Here is an 18,180-nt window from a genome sequence, read left to right as displayed (position 1 = left end):
TGGGGGGGGGCGGGGGTAGGGGAATGCATGTGAGAGAGAGAAAAAAAGAGATTCATTAGAAAACAAACCAACCCAACTTTAGATTTTCAAGTCTGAGATATTGAGAAAATTAATTTTGTCAGATGATGTTTTCGTTTCTGAAAGTTTGATGCCTACAGATTTTCTGAACTATCATCTGTCACAGAAAAATTTTAGGTTCAAGACTAAGATTTTCAGCACATCTTTAGAAGTTGTCTTCTAGCTCAGCTGTAATTTATCCAATGCCATAGTGTGGGAATAATGCACTTAGCTGCTCTATTATCCAACCCACATATTTATTGTGTTTAAAAAGATGCTGCAAAAAACTCAGACGATACCTTGCTGATAAACTTACACCCATGGCATTCATCTAATCTTTTAGTGGTTTAATCAAATGAGGAAATATAAACAAGTTATTCTGCTTTTTTTTTTTTTTTAATTAGGTAAAACTTAGTTAAGAAATCCCAAGTCATCTTTTTTTAATATACAGATCATGAAGAATTATTCAGGGGGTTACCATAAATTCAAGCACCGAGTCTAGACTCAATTACTTAATTTCAAATCTTGAGCCCAAACCAAAGCGAATACAGAATGAGTTGGTATTTTCTCTATACTATATGCTTCAGAGAGATTTTTATTCCTAAAGCAATGCTTCTATCTTATCTCTTTCTGTAAATACATGAAATTAAACAGGGAAAAGAATTTCATATTTTCAATTTTCTGGAATCATCTCATTTTCTCAAGTTTCTCAGGATAACTGATAATACTGTAATTGAAAACATGTTTGTGGTTTTTCAATATTTTGCAAACTATTTCAACTGGGTCTAATTATTTGAACTCATTTAGCACAGTTGATGCTTGTTCTATTTTTATATAATGATTAATACCCTTTTTAAAAATAGCTTTATTACAAAAGTAGGGGCTCATTCTTCAAAAATTAAAAAAAAAAGAGCCCTCATAAATGCATACAATAAACAGTAAAAGTCCCCTGAACTACTCTACGTCCTGTTCCTATCAGAAACAGTCATTACTAAATATGTAGAGTCAGGGCATAACGTAACCTACGTAAGAATATCATTATGGCTGTGGTATGTAGTTATATGGAAAATTATTGACAAGTTTTTTCTCCCTTTGTACAAGTCTGAGATTTTGGATCAGAAAGTATAAAACCTAATTTCAAAGGTTTAATCCCCATAACAACAGTTTAATGAGGACTTTAAAAATCCTATGTCTTTCTGACTTGGTGGATTTTCCTTTCCTGAGGAAAGGAAGAATAAAATCACTTCCTTAATTGAAATTTCATTATTGGTTAATATATGAATAAGTGAAAAATAGTGTACATATGTTTACATACTTTTCAAAGAAGACATTTTAACTGGGCTTAATGGAGTAGTTAAAGGGGTATGTAAATGCATACTTAATAGAGTATACTGGAATTTATCTCACAAGAAAAATAACTGCTCATCAAAAGAGATCAGTGACCCCAGATCTACTTGCTGGAAACAAAAAATAACATGAAGTCATGGTATTAGAAAGGCATTTTTCCTAATACCTCAGATGAATGCAAACAGCAGGAGTAAGAAGTAAGGTTAGCTCCAGGACAACTGCTAAAATTAATTCTTTGCCAACATGCCCTTACTTTGGATTTAAGCCAATTCAATTAAAATTTTAGTAATTTAAGTAGGACTTAGTAAAGATAATCTTTTATCTTTAAAAAACCCTCATTTTAAAATTCTTTAGTTTTAAACTGATAGCATTATGCCTAGAGCACAACAGAGTTTGGGAAATATTTAAAGAGGTCACCATTTGTAAACTCTATTATTTTTCCTGGCAGCAATCAGGAAGAGGTGAGATTGCAATAATCACCAGCATCTATCAGGTTAAACATGATGAAATATATGGACACCCCTCTGGTGGAAAGGAAGGTGTTAGTAATTTTTGTTATTCAATGTGAATACAATTAAGTCCATTAATCTCTCCCTTTATATTTATTTACATTCATTGTTTACTCTAGCAAGTGTTTATTGAGCACCTACCATGTACCAGGTGCTGTTGAAAGCACTGAAAAATACACTAGTAACTGAGATAGACAAAATCACAATCCTTGTGGAGCTTATACAGTATACTGGGGAAGACTGACAGTATATCTAAGATAATTTCAGTCAGTGACACACACTATAAAAGAAACTAAAGTAGGATAAGAGAATAGATAATTATAGGTTAAGAAGGCATTCAAATGTAAGTATTTGGGGAAATTTTAGGCCCTGAAATCCCTTTAACTGACCACTGCAACTAATGAAAATGCCCCTTACTGAAAAGGAACCCACATTTTGTCCTCAATATAATTCTCACTTACTTAACCATCCCTGTTCTCCAAATCACCTTTTACAGATAATTTTTTTCTTTTTCTACCTAAATTTTCCTTCTGCTTGTATGACCATTGTTGTGTTATACCTTATTTCATTAAGAATGTTTCTAAGATCATAATTCTATGATACATGTAGGAAGTTTGAGACCTTTTGGATTTAGTATTTATGAAATAAAAATTGATTGACAGTTTATCAATCTTAAATGATCAATGACATTTACTTACAAAAGACATCATCAAATGACAAGTGAATCAGAAAGAGAAAGATAAATACCATATTCTAACGTATATATATAGAATCTAGAAAAATGGTACTGAAGATTTATTTACAGGGCAACAATGGAGAAACAGGCAAAGAGAATAGACTTATGGATATGGGGAGAGGGGAGGAGAGGGTGAGATGTACGGAAAAAGTAACAAGGAAACTTGCACTACAATACGTAAAATAGATAGCCAATAGGAATTTGCTGTATGTCTCAGGAAACTGAAACAGGGCTCTGTGTCAGCCTGGAGGGGTGGGATGGGGGGAGATGGGAGGGAGGCTCAAAAGCGAGGGGATATATATATTTCTATGGCTGATTCATGTTAAGGTTTGACAGAAAACAACAAAAATCTGTAAAGCAATTATGCTTTAATAAAAAATAAATGAGAAACAAAAAAAGAAAAATAACTGAAAAATATCTAACAATAAATAATAAAAATAAAATTAATTCACATGGAAATTATTTGTCCACCTAGAAAAAAGCTACATATGACGAATGTTGGTTCTAGGGTAAGTGTGTCTATGCATGTGTATGTATCTGAGGGTAGCAGGGGGAGGGAAATATACTTAAATTCAAGGAAATATTTAAACTTAAAACAAATCTGCATTTTCAGCAAGAATCACATATAGGGAGGTATTTATATATCTTATATTTTCTAAAGTCCAGAGTTTCAAAAGTCACATTATTGTGAAAAAGAAAGCTATTTGATCTTGCTTTAAAATATTAACTTCTGTACTTCTATATAATAATGACTTTTAAAAACAGTGTTAAGATAGATTCTTTCATGGAAACCTTTCAAAAAATATTTCAAAATTTAGAAAAATAGAGTATGAAGGTATAATAAATTACATTTTTAAAAAAGTTTCAAAGCTGTGTATTAACACATAGTAACTTGAACTTTTATTAGCTAAATAAGATACAGGAGTAAAAAAAAAAAAAAAAAAGTCCTTTAGGCACAGCATACTGGTTAAAAGCAAAATTTGTAGCCAGACAGCTTACCTTCATATCCCAGCCCCATCACAGTTTAGCAGCATTCATCAGCTGTAAAATCTTGGGCAATGTACTTAATACCTGTTTCCTCATCTCTAAAATAAAGATTATAATACCTACCTCTCAAGGTTGTTTTTAGGATTGCATGAGCATATAGAAAAATACCTGGCACTAGGCACCCCATCAAAGTTGACAACTTTCAACCAAAATTTTTCCTCTAGAAATAAAGTTACTCACTTTTAGGAAAACCTGCAGATCTTGAGTCTGAGTGTGCTGTAGAATGTCTTGTTGAAGATGTTTGAATATAGCTATACAGATATACACTTGATAATCTGGACCAAGGAAAACACAGGTAGCAATGTAATGGCAGATTTCTATCCAATCTAAATAATTCCAAAAACACTGAGTTATCCATTGCATACAAATCTAGGAAAAAAAAATAAAAGTTAGGTCATTAGAAAGCTGACATAGCCATTTTGACTTTTTAAAAGCAGTACTCAATATAATAACTCACATAAAACCATTCAATCAAAATAGACAGTCTGACTACAAGAAGCCTAATAAGGATATAAGGATGCCTCACCTACTTGCCTAATGTGTGAGAAAACTCTAATGGCCTCCCAAGGCCATTACTCAAGTCCCAACTCAGGACTTAGGGGTTAACTGATGGTGTTCATACTGTTCCTATGCTATTGCTAAATGCCTTCTTGATTCATATTGTCCTTCTCTTACCTATAACACTAGTCTGCTCTCTTCAGATAACAAATGCTGAGACTATTTTAATTCAGAAATGGGAGCATCTTCTATCCTACCTAGAATCACAGATGTATAATTATGCAGATGACAGATTGCTAAATGTTACATTAATGCAAATGGACTCTTGCTGAATAATAAAACAATTTAAATCAACCAGAATTATATAACATAGAAACTGAGAGCTAATGTACAGAACTCAAAAATGAGACTTTTTACAAAAATCATTTACTTTCTGAAAAACATTTTTCAGATTATAAAAGCAATACATGCCTACTAAAAGATAATAATACAGTGATTAACATTGGTAATGTTTTGGTACAGCAATGTTATGGGTGGAATTGTGTCTCTCCCCCCCAGAATAAGTCAAAGTCCTAACTCCCAGGACCTATGAATGTGACATTATTTGAAAACAGTGTCTTTACAGAGGTAATCAAGTGAAAATGAGGTTAGGGTGAGCCTTATTCCAACATGACTTATATCAAATAAACTGAAAATGTGAACACACAGTGGGAAGGCCCTGAAAAGACACACGTAGAGACTGTCTCGTGAAGACAGAAGATTGGAGTGATGTATCTATAAGCTGAGACATACCAATGGCTACCAGAAGAGAGGAAAGAGGCAACAAACAGTTCTTTCTCAGTGCTGTCTAAGTGAACACAGCCCTGCCAACACTTTTATCCTCTCAAACTGTGAGATGATAAATTGCTGTTGTTTTAAGCTACTGAGTTCGTGGTACTTTGATATGACATTCCTAGGAAACTGAGACAATTACTTTCAAATATTTTAATTTTCATTTATGACTTAAAAATTATCACTGAGGAGAATTTTCTTTTATTTAACCTCTCTTCACTATAGTTTTGATTTTTAGGGGTGAGGAAGAAGGAATGGGAACAGATATAAAGATAAAGCATATCTCAATCTGTCATACAAAGATAAATAAAGACACACACAAATTTTTCTTTTTTGTTCTATTGTGTTGACCTTTAAAAAAATACATTCTCCAGTAGTTTCTAAACTTTGCTTTTATATCCCTGACTCAATTTGGGGGGAATGTTGATTCTGCTTTTAACTGCCTTTAACATGGGTATTAGTTTGATAAGATTGTCGTAACAAGGTAACACACTGGGTGACTTAACAGAAATTGATCTCATAATTCTGGAAAAGTCTAGGATCAAGGTACTGGCAGGGTTGGTTTCTTCTGAGGCCTCTCTTCTTGGCTTGTAAATGGCCATCTTCTCCCTACATTTTCACATTTCATTTCACAGAGGTCTTCCTTCTGTACATGTCTGGTATCCAAATTACTTCCTGTAAGGTAATGGTAATATTGGATTCAGACCCACCCTAATGACCTCTGTGCTGTGCTTAGTCACTCAGTAGTGTCTGACTCTGTAACCCCATGGATGTAGCCTGCCAGGATCCTCCGTCCATGGGGATTCTCCAGGCAAAAATACTGGAGTGGGTTGCCATGCCCTTGTTCAGGGGATCTTCCTAACCCAGGGACTGAACCAGGCCTCCCTCAATCTTTACTGTCTGAGCCACCAGGGAAGCCCATTTTAATGACCTCATAATTAAGTTTAATGACCTCATTGTAACTTAATAACCCCTTTAAAGCTTCCCAGGTGGCATTAGTGGTAAAGAACCCACCTGCCAATGCAGGAGACATAAGAGACATGGGTTCAATCCCTGGGTTGGGAAGATCCATTGGAGACGGGCATGGCAACCCACTCCAGTATTTTTGCCTGGAGAATCCCATGGATAGAAGTGCCTGGCAGTCTACAGCTCTTGGGATCACAAAGAGTTGGACACGACTGAAGTGACTTAGCACACACACACTGCTTTAAAGACTCTATATCCAAATATAGCCTCATTCTGAGATACTGAGGCTTAGAATTTCAACATATGATTTTTTTTTTTTTTTGCAGGGAGGATACTATGCTTTTTTCAGTAGTCATGTACAAGTGTGAGAGTTGGACCATAAGGAAAGTCAAGTGCCTCAGAACTGATGCTTTTGAATTGTGGTTTGGAGAAGACACTTGCAAGTCCCTTGGACTACAAGGAGATCTAACCTGTCAGGAAATCAATCCTGAATATTCACTGGAAGGATTGATGCTGAAGCAGAAGCTCCAATACTTTGGCCACCTGATGCAAAAAGCTGATTCACTGGAAAAGACCCTGATGCTGAGAAAGTTTGAAGGCAAAAGGAGAAAGGGCAACAGAGGATGAGATGGTTATGGACAGACCGTGGGAGACAGTGGAGGACAGAGGAGCCTGGCATGCTGCAGTCCATGGGGTCATGAAGAGTCAGACATGGCTTAGTGACTGAACAACAAATCGGCCCATATCAGATGATATTACATTTTTGTTTTCCATACATCATTACTCAAGTCAACCATTAACATTTTAATTTTAGCTATTATAGGCATATCATTTTCCCCCTCATCTTCTGGTCATATTTCTTATTATTGATAATGCCAACTATATATAACCAATTATTTTTTTAACTGTAATTCTGTTCTCAGGATCAGATTTTTCTTTACAAATATGTTCCCTTCTATTATGTTCCAAAATATTTTTATAGAGCCATAGGTTAACTCAATATTGAATTTGAATATACACATGAACATTCAGTATTTGTCAATGGACAGGATATATTTAATTTATTTTGGTCGTAACTTTAAATTTCATTTGGCAGCAATAGGATTCTTCTAGATCTCGACCTGGAGGGCAGGTTGTCATGCAAAGTTAATCACCAAACTTCCACTGCCCAATCAAGTATCTACAGCTCTGCTGCATTGGGGAGGAAGCAATTCTTGTTCCTACTTGACTAGATGGGTTGAAGCAGTCAGTGGCTCTTAATTCCCTAATGCACTACTGCCAGGGTTCTGACCATGCTTTGTCACAGCTATAAATACTAGTCAAGCAAGGGCCATGCTTTGTTAATGAAAACGAAAGATTCTAGATGAATGAATAAATAGAAACAATTGAAGAATGAAAATTAATGCAAATGATCTGGGCAGCCAGAGAAATCAGTTCCCATTCAGCTGTCAGCTTCATGGGTGACTAGCAAGTGGATAATGATGAAGGGATCACAGTTCCCATCTTCTTTTTAGTTGGTCTGACTATTCTACAGGTTGAAAGGTGTGAAACTGTTGACCACTGACTCATTTTGACCTTTAAACCTACCACTTTTATGATTCAAACAAAGACATCTGAAGTCAAAATATTTACTTATTCCTAAAGCTTTATCCGTACTGGTTAAAAGAAAGTTGTCCTCAGATCTGTAATTACTTATTTATTATACATGGTTTCTAAAGCGACTGCAATTTTCTGGGATTTACACAACATTCAAGCACTATTTTCTATGTTTTGTTTTTTCATTAAATGTAGAATGTGTGTGTGTGCTGAGTCACTTCAGTCACAGCCAACTCTTTGCAACCCTATGGACAATATAACACATCAGGGTCCTCTGTCCATGGGGTTTTTCAGGCAAGAATACTGAAGTGGGTTGCCATGCTCTCCTCAGGGGGATCTTCCTGACCCAGGGATTGAACAAGCAGCTCTTACATCTCCTGCACTGGTAGGCGGTTTCTTTATGTGCGCCATTTGGAAAGCCCCAGATGGAGAATAATACCAGCCTTTTCAACATGTGGGAAATTTAAGAGAGGAAAAATGAATCATTATAATTGAAAGCATTTTGAAAATATATCAAGTGCTATATAAATGTTATTCTATAACAGAGGTACAGATGTTTATCATTCATTTAACAAACACTTATGTACCTAATATACAACAAGCATTATTATAATTCTTAAGTGAACAAAATACATTTAGTCCCTGTCCTCACAGAACTTGCACTTAAAGAGGAGACATACACCTTTTAAATATATGAGCTTCTTCATTTGGCAGAAACTATACCAGCTACTGCTATTACATGAGCAAAATATCCCAGAATTATTCAATTGTGATAGAATTCAGAACACTATATCCCTGGAAGAATGCTAAACTATGAGTTATGTCTTTTAAACCTTAAGCAAATAGCTTCTCTATTTTTATAAGATGAAGTGATCTATATATTAGCTGATAGTCTAGGGCTCTAACAGGACAAAAGAAATAATATGTATCCAAACAGACATGATGAACTCTTTTCTTTAACATTTTTATTATGTAATTATTCCAAATACACATAATAGGAAGAAAGCATTATATACACCAGAGCCATCACAGTTTCAAAATTTGGATTGATTGACATGTCTCTGAAGTCCATTTTCCTCTACAGGTTTCCCTTCTTAAAGCTTTTAAGATAAAACACATCATAAATTGCTATATATCTGTGCTTGCATTAAAACAAACTGAAAATCTGAGTTATCAATGGTATCAATTTTTTGTTTCATTTACTGAACAAGACAAAAATAAGAATCCATAATAATAATACCAGCACTACCATAAGCAACATGAATACTTAAAACAGTAATATTTCTGTTGTTTTCTTTGTCATTTAGACAACATATCACTTGGGATGTACAGTCAAATGCCTATGTTTTAAAGTGCCTTAAAAAAAATTAAGTGCCTTTCAGGGTGTGGAGAAAAAGAAACCCTCCAAAATGTTGGTGGGAATGTAAATTGGTGCAGACACTCTGGAGAACGGTATGGAAGTTCTGTAAAAACTAAAAAAAGAGTTACCAAATGATCCAGCAATCCTACTCTTGTGCATTTATGTGAGAAAACTCTAATTCAAAAAGACACATGCACCTCCATGGTCACTGCAGCAGTATTTACAATAGCCAAGACATGGAAGCATCCTAAGTGTCTATCTAGAGATGACTGGATAAAGAAGATGTGGTATATATATATACACAATGGAATATCAGTCATAAAAAAAGAATGAAATAATGCTATTTGCAGCACATGGTTGGACCTAGAGATTATCATACTAAGGGAAGTCAGAGAAAGACAACCATCATATGATATCACTTATATGTGGAATCTAAAATAATGATATAAATGAAATTACTTACATAACAGAGAATCAGACATAGAAAACAAACTTTCTCTGGTTACCAGAGGACACAATAAGGGTGTGTGGGAGATAAATTAGGAGTGTGGGATTAGCATATAAACACCACTATATATAAAATAGATAAATAACAAGGACCTACTAGAGAGCACAGGGAACTATATTCAATACCTTGTAATAACCTATAATGGAAAAGATTCCAAAAATAACATATATATGTACATATATATGTATAACTGAATCACTTTGACATACATATGAAATTAATACATTGAAAATTTACTATACTTTAAAAATGGTTAAAAAATCAAAGTGCTTCTTACAAGGTTATACTGTCAAGTAGGTACTGTTAGGTTCATTTAATTATATGTATTTATAGTATGATATGAACTATTTAAATGACTCCAAAGTAAGGTATATTTCCTGACTCTTGCTTATCCCTATAAGCAATCACTTAACAAAATATGATACATTCTTTCATTTTTTAATACAAACACATTTGAACTTGTATTTATATTCCCACGCTTTCCCATATAAATAGTAAAATACTAAACATTTTTTTGTTTTTGTTCTCCACCTTTATCTCTCTTAACAAAAGATCCTGACTATCACTCCATGGCAATATACAGAGGTATCTCTTATTCAGTTTTATAACTGCATAGTACTACCCTGTGGAGAAGGCAATGGCACCCCACTCCAATACTCTTGCCTGGAAAATCCCATGGACGGAGGAGCCTGGAAGGCTGCAGTCCATGGGATGGCTGAGGGTCGGACACGACTGAGCGACTTCACTTTCACTTTTCACTTGCATGTCTTGGAGAAGGAAATGGCAACCCACTCCAGGGTTCTTGCCTGGAGAATCCCAGGGACGGGGGAGCCTGGTGGGCTGCCGTCTATGGGGTTGCACAGAGTCGGACACGACTGAAGCGACTTAGCAGCAGCAGCAGCAGGAGCAGTACTACCCTATAGATAAACCATAACTAACTCAACAAGTCCCTATTTATAGACATGTGTATTATTCCTAGTCTTTTGATAGTTACTGTTGTTGTTTAGCTGTTAAGTTATGGCCAACTCTTTTGCAACTCCATACACTGTAGCCGGCCAAGCTCCTCTGTCCATGGGATTTCCCAGGTAAGAACACTGGAGTGGATTGCCATTTCTTCCTCCAGGGAATCCTCCTGATCCAGGTACTGAACACGTGTCTCCTGCATTGACAGGCGGATTCTTTACCACTGAGCCACCAGGGAAGCACCAGTCTTTATACTATATGGTCTTATATGCTACAAAACATATCTATACACAGGCATTTTCAAAATTTTTGTCAGTGTATTTCTGGGATAGATTTCTATAAATGAGATGGCTGGATGAAAGGGTAAATGCATGTGTGCTTTTGCTAGAAACTGCAAAATTCCCTCACATAAATCTCAAAAATATACTATTAATAAAATTGCTATTAGCAATTAATGGAATAGATGACAAAGAAAGTAAAATAAACTAATTATGTTTTTATGGTAAACCAATATTCCTTACATTTAATTATATTTGAAACATTTAAATGACTTTTTGAGCCACTAACACATTCACTTTAGGATAAAAAGGGAGGAAAATCCCTTACACAATATGTATCAAAATGTACCATAGCCTTCCTAGAAAAGTTTGCTCCTTATACTTAAGCTTATGCCAAACACCACAGGCTTCCCTGATAGCTCAGTTGGTAAAGAACCCACCTGCAATGCAGGAGACCCCAGTTTGATTCCTGGGTTGGGAAGATCCGCTGGAGAAGGGATAGGCTACCCACTTCAGCATTCTTGGGCTTCCCTTGTGGCTCAGCTGGTAAAGAATCCACCTGAGGGAGACTTGGGTTTGATCCCTGGGTTGAGAAGATCCCCTGGAGAAGGGAAAGGCTACCCACTCCAGTATTCTGGCCTGGAGAATTCCATGGACTGTATAGTCCATGGGGTTGCAAAGAGCTGGAAACAACTGAGTGACTTTCACTTTCATGACAAAGGACATTTTATGATGAAACACTGATAAAAACATCATTATTATATCTAAGGTAAATTATTCTCAGGTGTATCTAGATATAAAACAATCTTCAAAAAATGTACTTAATTCTTTAGTAAAAACATTAGTTAGAACAATTACTTAAGAATACCTGATTAAGTCAAAAGAGGTATGCCCTAAATGATTAAGTTTTATGATACAAAGACCCTATTTTTAAAAACTCTTCTGACATTATTTTATTTATTCATCATAGAAAGAATGTTAGTAAAGTAAGATGTGGTTTCAAGTGAAGTCCTTGCTATCAGGGTTATATCAATAAGTCAATTCACTCATTTCACTGATCCTGAATGTCCCTGAATTTCTCCATCTGTCAAATGAAGTTAAAATTTTAAATGAAATAAGATCTGAAAACACACTTTTATACTGTGAAGCACTGATATAAATAAAAAAGTATATTTATTGCACTTCTAGACAAGACACTGTGTCAAGATACTTAAAAGACTTGAAGATATATCAGGCATACATATCTTTAACAAATTTCAACTAGTAAGAAAGAGGTAAACACACAAATAATGATTCCACAAAGCAAAGAGTACTGTGTTACTAGAAGAGTAACACAGAAACTGCATACAATTCAAAGCAGAATCATCTACTTGTAAGTGATCCTAAAAGTTTCCATTTGGACAGATATCAAAGATAAGTATGACAAGTAAAGATGGGGCACAAGGAGGGAGAAGGTACCATTTCAAATAGCAACATCAACAACATAAAGAAAGGGAAAGCTTGGGGACATGCACATACAAGGGGCATTCCCAGTCTTGAAACCTTGCTTTACATTTGTATACTTTGCATTTTCAAAATGCACTGTCACAAAATATGAAACAATAAAATAGTTTTCTTTAATCCTGCTTTCATGGAGGGGGGAAAAGCAGCAATGAGAAAAATCAAGAGATTTTTCTTGAGTGTATTTGGAGGATTATACATGTTACCTCACTTGCTGACACAATATAGTACAATAATCAATGATATGCAAAATGATGACCCCAAGGAATTACAAAAGTTAAGTCATTAAAGATATGGGGTACTTCTTAGGATAGGAAAATTACTAAAATACAATAAAGTTTTTTCTTTTAAAGAATAAAATTCTACATTTTCATTAGAATATGTGATTTTCTGTTTATTTTAAAAGTATATTTTCATTTTGATTTTCCTTCCCATCTCAAATGCTAATCAACAAATATGTATTTCTAGCTAATTGAGCTTGTATTCTAGTTGAGCTTATTATTTTTAGTCTAGAGATCTGTATATTTTATTTAGCAATCTGCTCACAAATTCTTTCATTAATCAACCAATCCCTTAATGTCTATAAGTATGCAACTTTAAAAAGCATGGCTCCTAATTAGATCAGAACGAGTAAACTTTGAAATACAAAATTTGTATATAAATAATTACTTAACTACATACACCAAGTTATTTAAATGTTGTTTTCATATTTCATAATTAGCAATAAAATGGTTAATAATAACAAAGCAATGATACATACTTCTTAAGACACAAAATGATTAGCTCACATAAGGAGCCATAGACAGGCATTTTTACATTAGATAATTTAAGAAATATAATAACATTACTACTCAGAAATAATGCAGTAGTTTTTTATTAGGTAAATCTACATATATGTAGCTTCAAATTGATAATAACATACCAAATTGTTAAAGAGAAGCCAAAACGATAAAGAGGTACACCAAATTGATATCGTAGGGCCTTGGGTACTGAAAGTTTTCCCCACAGTTTTTGGTCATCCATTCTTAAATGTTTGGTGTAGATGGTAAAGAATCTGTCTGCAATGCAGGACACCCAGGTTCAATCCCTGGGTTGGGAAGATCCCCTGTAGAGGGGAAAGGCAACCCACTCCAGTATTCTCATCTGGAAAATCCCATGGACAGAGGAGCCTGGCAGGCTACAGTCCATGGGGTCCAAAGAGTCAGACACAACTGACTGACTGAGTACAGCACATAATCTAGAATGACAAAAGGAACTCTCCTTGGCTTGAATTATTTTATTTATATATATATATATAAATAGAAAGGATTGTTGAACTTATTGTAACTAATTCCAAGCAGAATTAAACATTTTGTGATTCAAAATTCTCAGAAGAATTTAGGTAAAAACATAGTAAGAGTCAGAATTGGCTAAGAAAGAATTGGCGTTTCCACTACATGCAATTCCTTTGTTATATTTGAACTTCTTATTAAATTTCAGGAAATTTAAAATTCAACAGGCAGAGTAACCTGATACAAGTAAATGTAATAAGTGATATAAGGTCTCTTCAAAGTAAGTATAAAAGCATATATCATAATGTGAAGAATAATGTGATGTGAACATAATTTTTTTCAAAGTATCTATATTTTAACAGAATAAAAATCTAAATTTCAAATTCAAATGTCCACTTTGACCTGAGAAAAATCTCCTTAAAGTGTACATAAGAGGAACCAATAGGTATAAATAGTAAATTGACTTTTTTAGGAGAGCATTAGGAAGTAAATAATAGGTTTATTTACTCTTACCCCATGTTAAGATGCAATAATAAAGTTCAATAAGCAAAACAGAATAATAAATACAAATATAATAATAAATAAGTAGATAGATCAAATTATAAAATAAGTAAAAAATTATTACTCAAGAACTGAAGGGATTTGGATAGTGGAGGTTACTTTTAAAGGATATTTACAAGTCAATAGGAAGTCCACTAAGACAGATGGGCAATGAATAAAAAGATACAACTAGTTAACAAAACTGTGGAATTATAATCAACCTTATTAACGTTCAAAAAAGCCTCAAACCCTGCAAATTTTAAAAATTTAGCAATTAGTTTTGAAAAACCCAAGTACCCAGTCCTGGAGAACAGACACTCTCTTCATGTCTATTAGAAGAATACAAAATCAAAGCAACTTGGTATGCATCAAGAACCTTAAAAGTGTTCGTATCTTTTGGTTAAGTATCTACCTTCTGGGACTCTGACCTAGAGATTCAATTCTAAAAACAGAAGAAAGATTTAAGTTTTAAAATATTAAATTTTAGCCTGATAACATAGTAAAGAAGCAATTCACACTCTACCACTGAAAGACTGACTAAGCACAGGAGGGAGACATCTTTGGCTACTGCAAATAACCACATGCCCAATACCAGGCCCTCAAGACATCATTAAACCTTCCCAGACTCCAAAAGAGAGCTTACTGTTAGATAAGATACAATATCTCACATACCAGATACTCAGTGGTGATAAGAATTCTTGCCCTCAGTTAGTCTACCTAATCCTTGCAGAAGCCTTATGAAGGAGATACTATCATTTGCAGAATGAGATACTATCATCCTATTTGCAGTAGGAGATACTATCCTTGCAGAAGCCTTATGAAGGAGATACTCCATTAAAAAGTCTACATGTCATAGATTTCCAGAATGTCTATGTCTTGAATAGCTGAAACAGAACTCAAAATCTGTGAATGCCAGAGATCTAATGTAATGGTAATGTGCAAGACCTAGGGGAAGCCAGCTTAAAGATTTAAACACATATAGAACCTGATAGGCTGCAGTCTGTGGGGTCGCTAAGAGTCAGACACGACTAAGTGACTTCCCTTTCACTTTTCACTTTCATGTATTGGAGAAGGAAATGGCAACCCTCTCCAGTGTTCTTGCCTGGAGAATCCCAGGGACGGGGGAGCCTGGTGGGCTTCCGTCCATGGGGTCATACAGAGTCGGACACAACTGAAGTGACTTAGCAGCAGCAGCAGCAGCAGACATATAACTATTTACAAAATGATTGATTAATTTTAATGTGTTTTCTGTATTTGATGAGAATATAATTTTCTTTGCAAAGACACTGAGCTCTGGGAGTTGAAGAAATACTATTTTCCATGAATTACCTGTGATGGTGCAAAACCAGACATGTGAAAAGCTGAAAATACAAGTGGCACCTCCGCTTTCAGTAGCATTTCAATATAGTGAGTGCTGCAAAAATACACTGGATGAATGCCAGATTCTATAGTGTCAATAGGTAGGTACCTCTGCATCAAAGAGAAAAATCGAGAATTAATGAATTTAAAAACAAACATCTAAATCCTATGCTTTAAATTAGTACTTCAAAATTAACATGGTGACATAACAACCTACTGCAAATTTTATGTAAATTAAAAAGTTAGAACGTTAAACACCAAAGAAAGATTAAACCTCAATAAAGGCAGTATGATACTTTCCTTCTGAGATAATGAATACAATGAACACTTTGTAATTTTGACAAATTCAATCTCTATGGAATAATGGAGATGGGTATTACATGAAAGAATAAATATATAAATAAGTACATTAGTAATAAATGCTTTACATTTTAATTCTAAGCATATTTCAATATTTTTATATTATCCTTGACTTTAGTTAATGACTCTAAAATATCAAAAGAGTTTATATAGTTTGCCAGCTCTTAAGATATTTGCCTAATCGGCTTTTTCTAAGCTAATGTTAAATAACCCAAATCTAAACCTGAGTTACTAATAATTGAACTGAGAAATCCATAAGAAATTCATCTCTAAAATTGTGGTGCATCCTCATTAATGAATTCAGGCTATCTATCTATCTATCTATAATTTATTTCATATATTTTGTATTTATTTATATTTCTATGTATATATATCATATATGTATAGATACATATATACATACACTTACAAATGCATTTTTCAGCAATTTCTTCATAAAGTAGGTTATTTCAATTTAGTTCTTTAGTACAATTTATCATCATGAATGCTGTATGCTTTAATGTTACTGCAAACTCAACATCTAGTAAACTCAACATCTAACCACAATACATTTTTTAAACAAAGAACAAACTTGAAGATGTAATTTTGAGTTAAGAAAAATTATTAGACTAGCAATTATATCCTATAGACTGATAAAAAATTGGATACTCAAATTGGATCTGCTATCATAATAAAACATGAAAACTATTGATAGATCACTGATTTCAGAAATTTTCATATATAACTCAAATTTAAATTTACCTTTTTATCTTTATTGGGCAGCTCAAACTTTTTTAATAAAGGAAAGTTAATACTTGAAAATCAAAACAAATCAAACACACATATAACAATTACATGAGTTAAAATGAGAATTTTTTCAAATTTCATTGCTAAACTGTTTTTAAGAATTTATGTTTGAGTTATAAAGAAATTCAGTGATTTACCAGTAGTTTTCATGTTTTATCATTCATTATGATAAATAATGATTTACCATTTCATATTGGAGAAATATGTATTTGTGGAAACATAGAGCTATAAATTTATGTTTTATAATAGGTTCTTAGGGATTTATCTCACAGCACACACAAAAATTAATATTACATATTGATGACTGAAGATATATGCATTATATTAAATGAACATCTTGTAGTCAACTTCAGATGGATGTTCAGTCAAAGAAAATTAGTTTTTTATTAAATAGCTAAGAATAAATATATGAACTGAATGAGAATTAGCATCCTTTGATTTATCTTCTTTTGTTGAGTACACAATGTGTTTTCACTGATTACTAGTTGCAGAGTAGAATTAATAAGTCTAATAAATACACATAAGAGCAAAAAAATCAACTCATACATATACAATACTTTAATTTTCAATGCAAATTAGATAACAATTTTCTGAATATACATATAATAAGAGTGTAAAAATAATATATTTTAGAAATATTCTTACACTGGTCTCTAAGTTGCTTAATACAAAATATTTAGGTTTGTATAGACATGGGGACAATAGATTAATTAATTATCTCAAAGAAAAAAAACATTATTATGTAATGGATTCCCAAAGATAAGGCAAGAATTCTTCTACTCTTATGAATTATACTCTGTTGGAAGAAATTATGCCACAAATTTTGGTAACCAACAAAACTCCTAGCACCAAGACTTACACAGAATAGCTACTCAACAAACTGACTGAAAGACAATAAGATACTAATGATTATACCCTGTAATTACAGTAAACTTTCTTATAACAACAGAAGTTTTGTTAACTGGTCTATTATCATTTCATAATTCTCAGTTCAGTTTAGTTCAGTTCAGTCGCTCAGTCGTGTCCGACTCTTTGCCACCCCATGAATCGCAGCACGTCAGGCCTCCCTGTCCATCACCATCTCCCGGAGTTCACTCAGACTCATGTCCATTGAGTTGGTGATGCCATCCAGCCATCTCATCCTCTGTCGACCCCTTCTCCTCCTGCCCCCAATCCCTCCCAGCATCAAAGGCTTTTCCAATGAGTCGACTCTTCGCATGAGGTGGCCAAAGTACTGCAGTTTCAGCTTTATAGCATCATTCCTTCCAAAGAACATCCAGGGCTGATCTCCTTTAGAATGGACTGGTTGGATCTCCTTGCAGTCTAAGGAACTCTCAACAGTCTTCTCCAATACCACAGTTCAAAAGCATCAGTTCTTCGGTGCTCAGCTTTCGTCACAGTCCAACTCTTGCATCCATACATGACCACTGGAAAAACCATAGCCTTGACTAGATGGACCTTTGTTGGCAAAGTAATGTCTCTGCTTTTCAATATGCTATCTAGGTTGGTCATAACTTTCCTTCCAAGGAGCAAGCGTCTTTTAATTTCATGGCTGCAATCACCATCTACAGTGATTTTGGAGCCCAGAAAAATAAAGTCCGCCACTGTTTCCACTGTTTCCCCATCTATTTCCCATGAAGTGATGGGACCAGATGCCATGATCTTATT

The 18,180-nt window shown here is 34.2% G+C and overlaps 1 protein-coding gene across 2 annotated transcripts in view; it reads right to left on the bottom strand.

Annotated features, from left to right (window-relative positions):
* Positions 1 to 18,180, bottom strand: part of TBC1D32 (TBC1 domain family, member 32) — a 206,302-nt gene that overhangs the window by 5,845 nt on the left and 182,277 nt on the right. For both annotated transcript variants that reach the window (XM_010861791.1, XM_010861790.1), the window contains 2 exons: positions 15,337 to 15,477; positions 3,877 to 4,065 (listed from right to left, as the gene is read on the bottom strand). In XM_010861791.1, coding sequence (XP_010860093.1) covers positions 3,877 to 4,065; positions 15,337 to 15,477 — 330 coding nt within the window. The remainder of the gene's footprint in view (positions 1 to 3,876; positions 4,066 to 15,336; positions 15,478 to 18,180) is intronic.

This window comes from Bison bison, unplaced genomic scaffold (genome assembly GCF_000754665.1).
Source record: "Bison bison bison isolate TAMUID 2011002044 unplaced genomic scaffold, Bison_UMD1.0 scf7180017864473, whole genome shotgun sequence".
NCBI classification, from domain to species: domain Eukaryota; kingdom Metazoa; phylum Chordata; class Mammalia; order Artiodactyla; family Bovidae; genus Bison; species Bison bison.
Note: the sequence above shows the minus strand (reverse complement) of the source record. Positions and strands in the feature narration are given on the sequence as shown.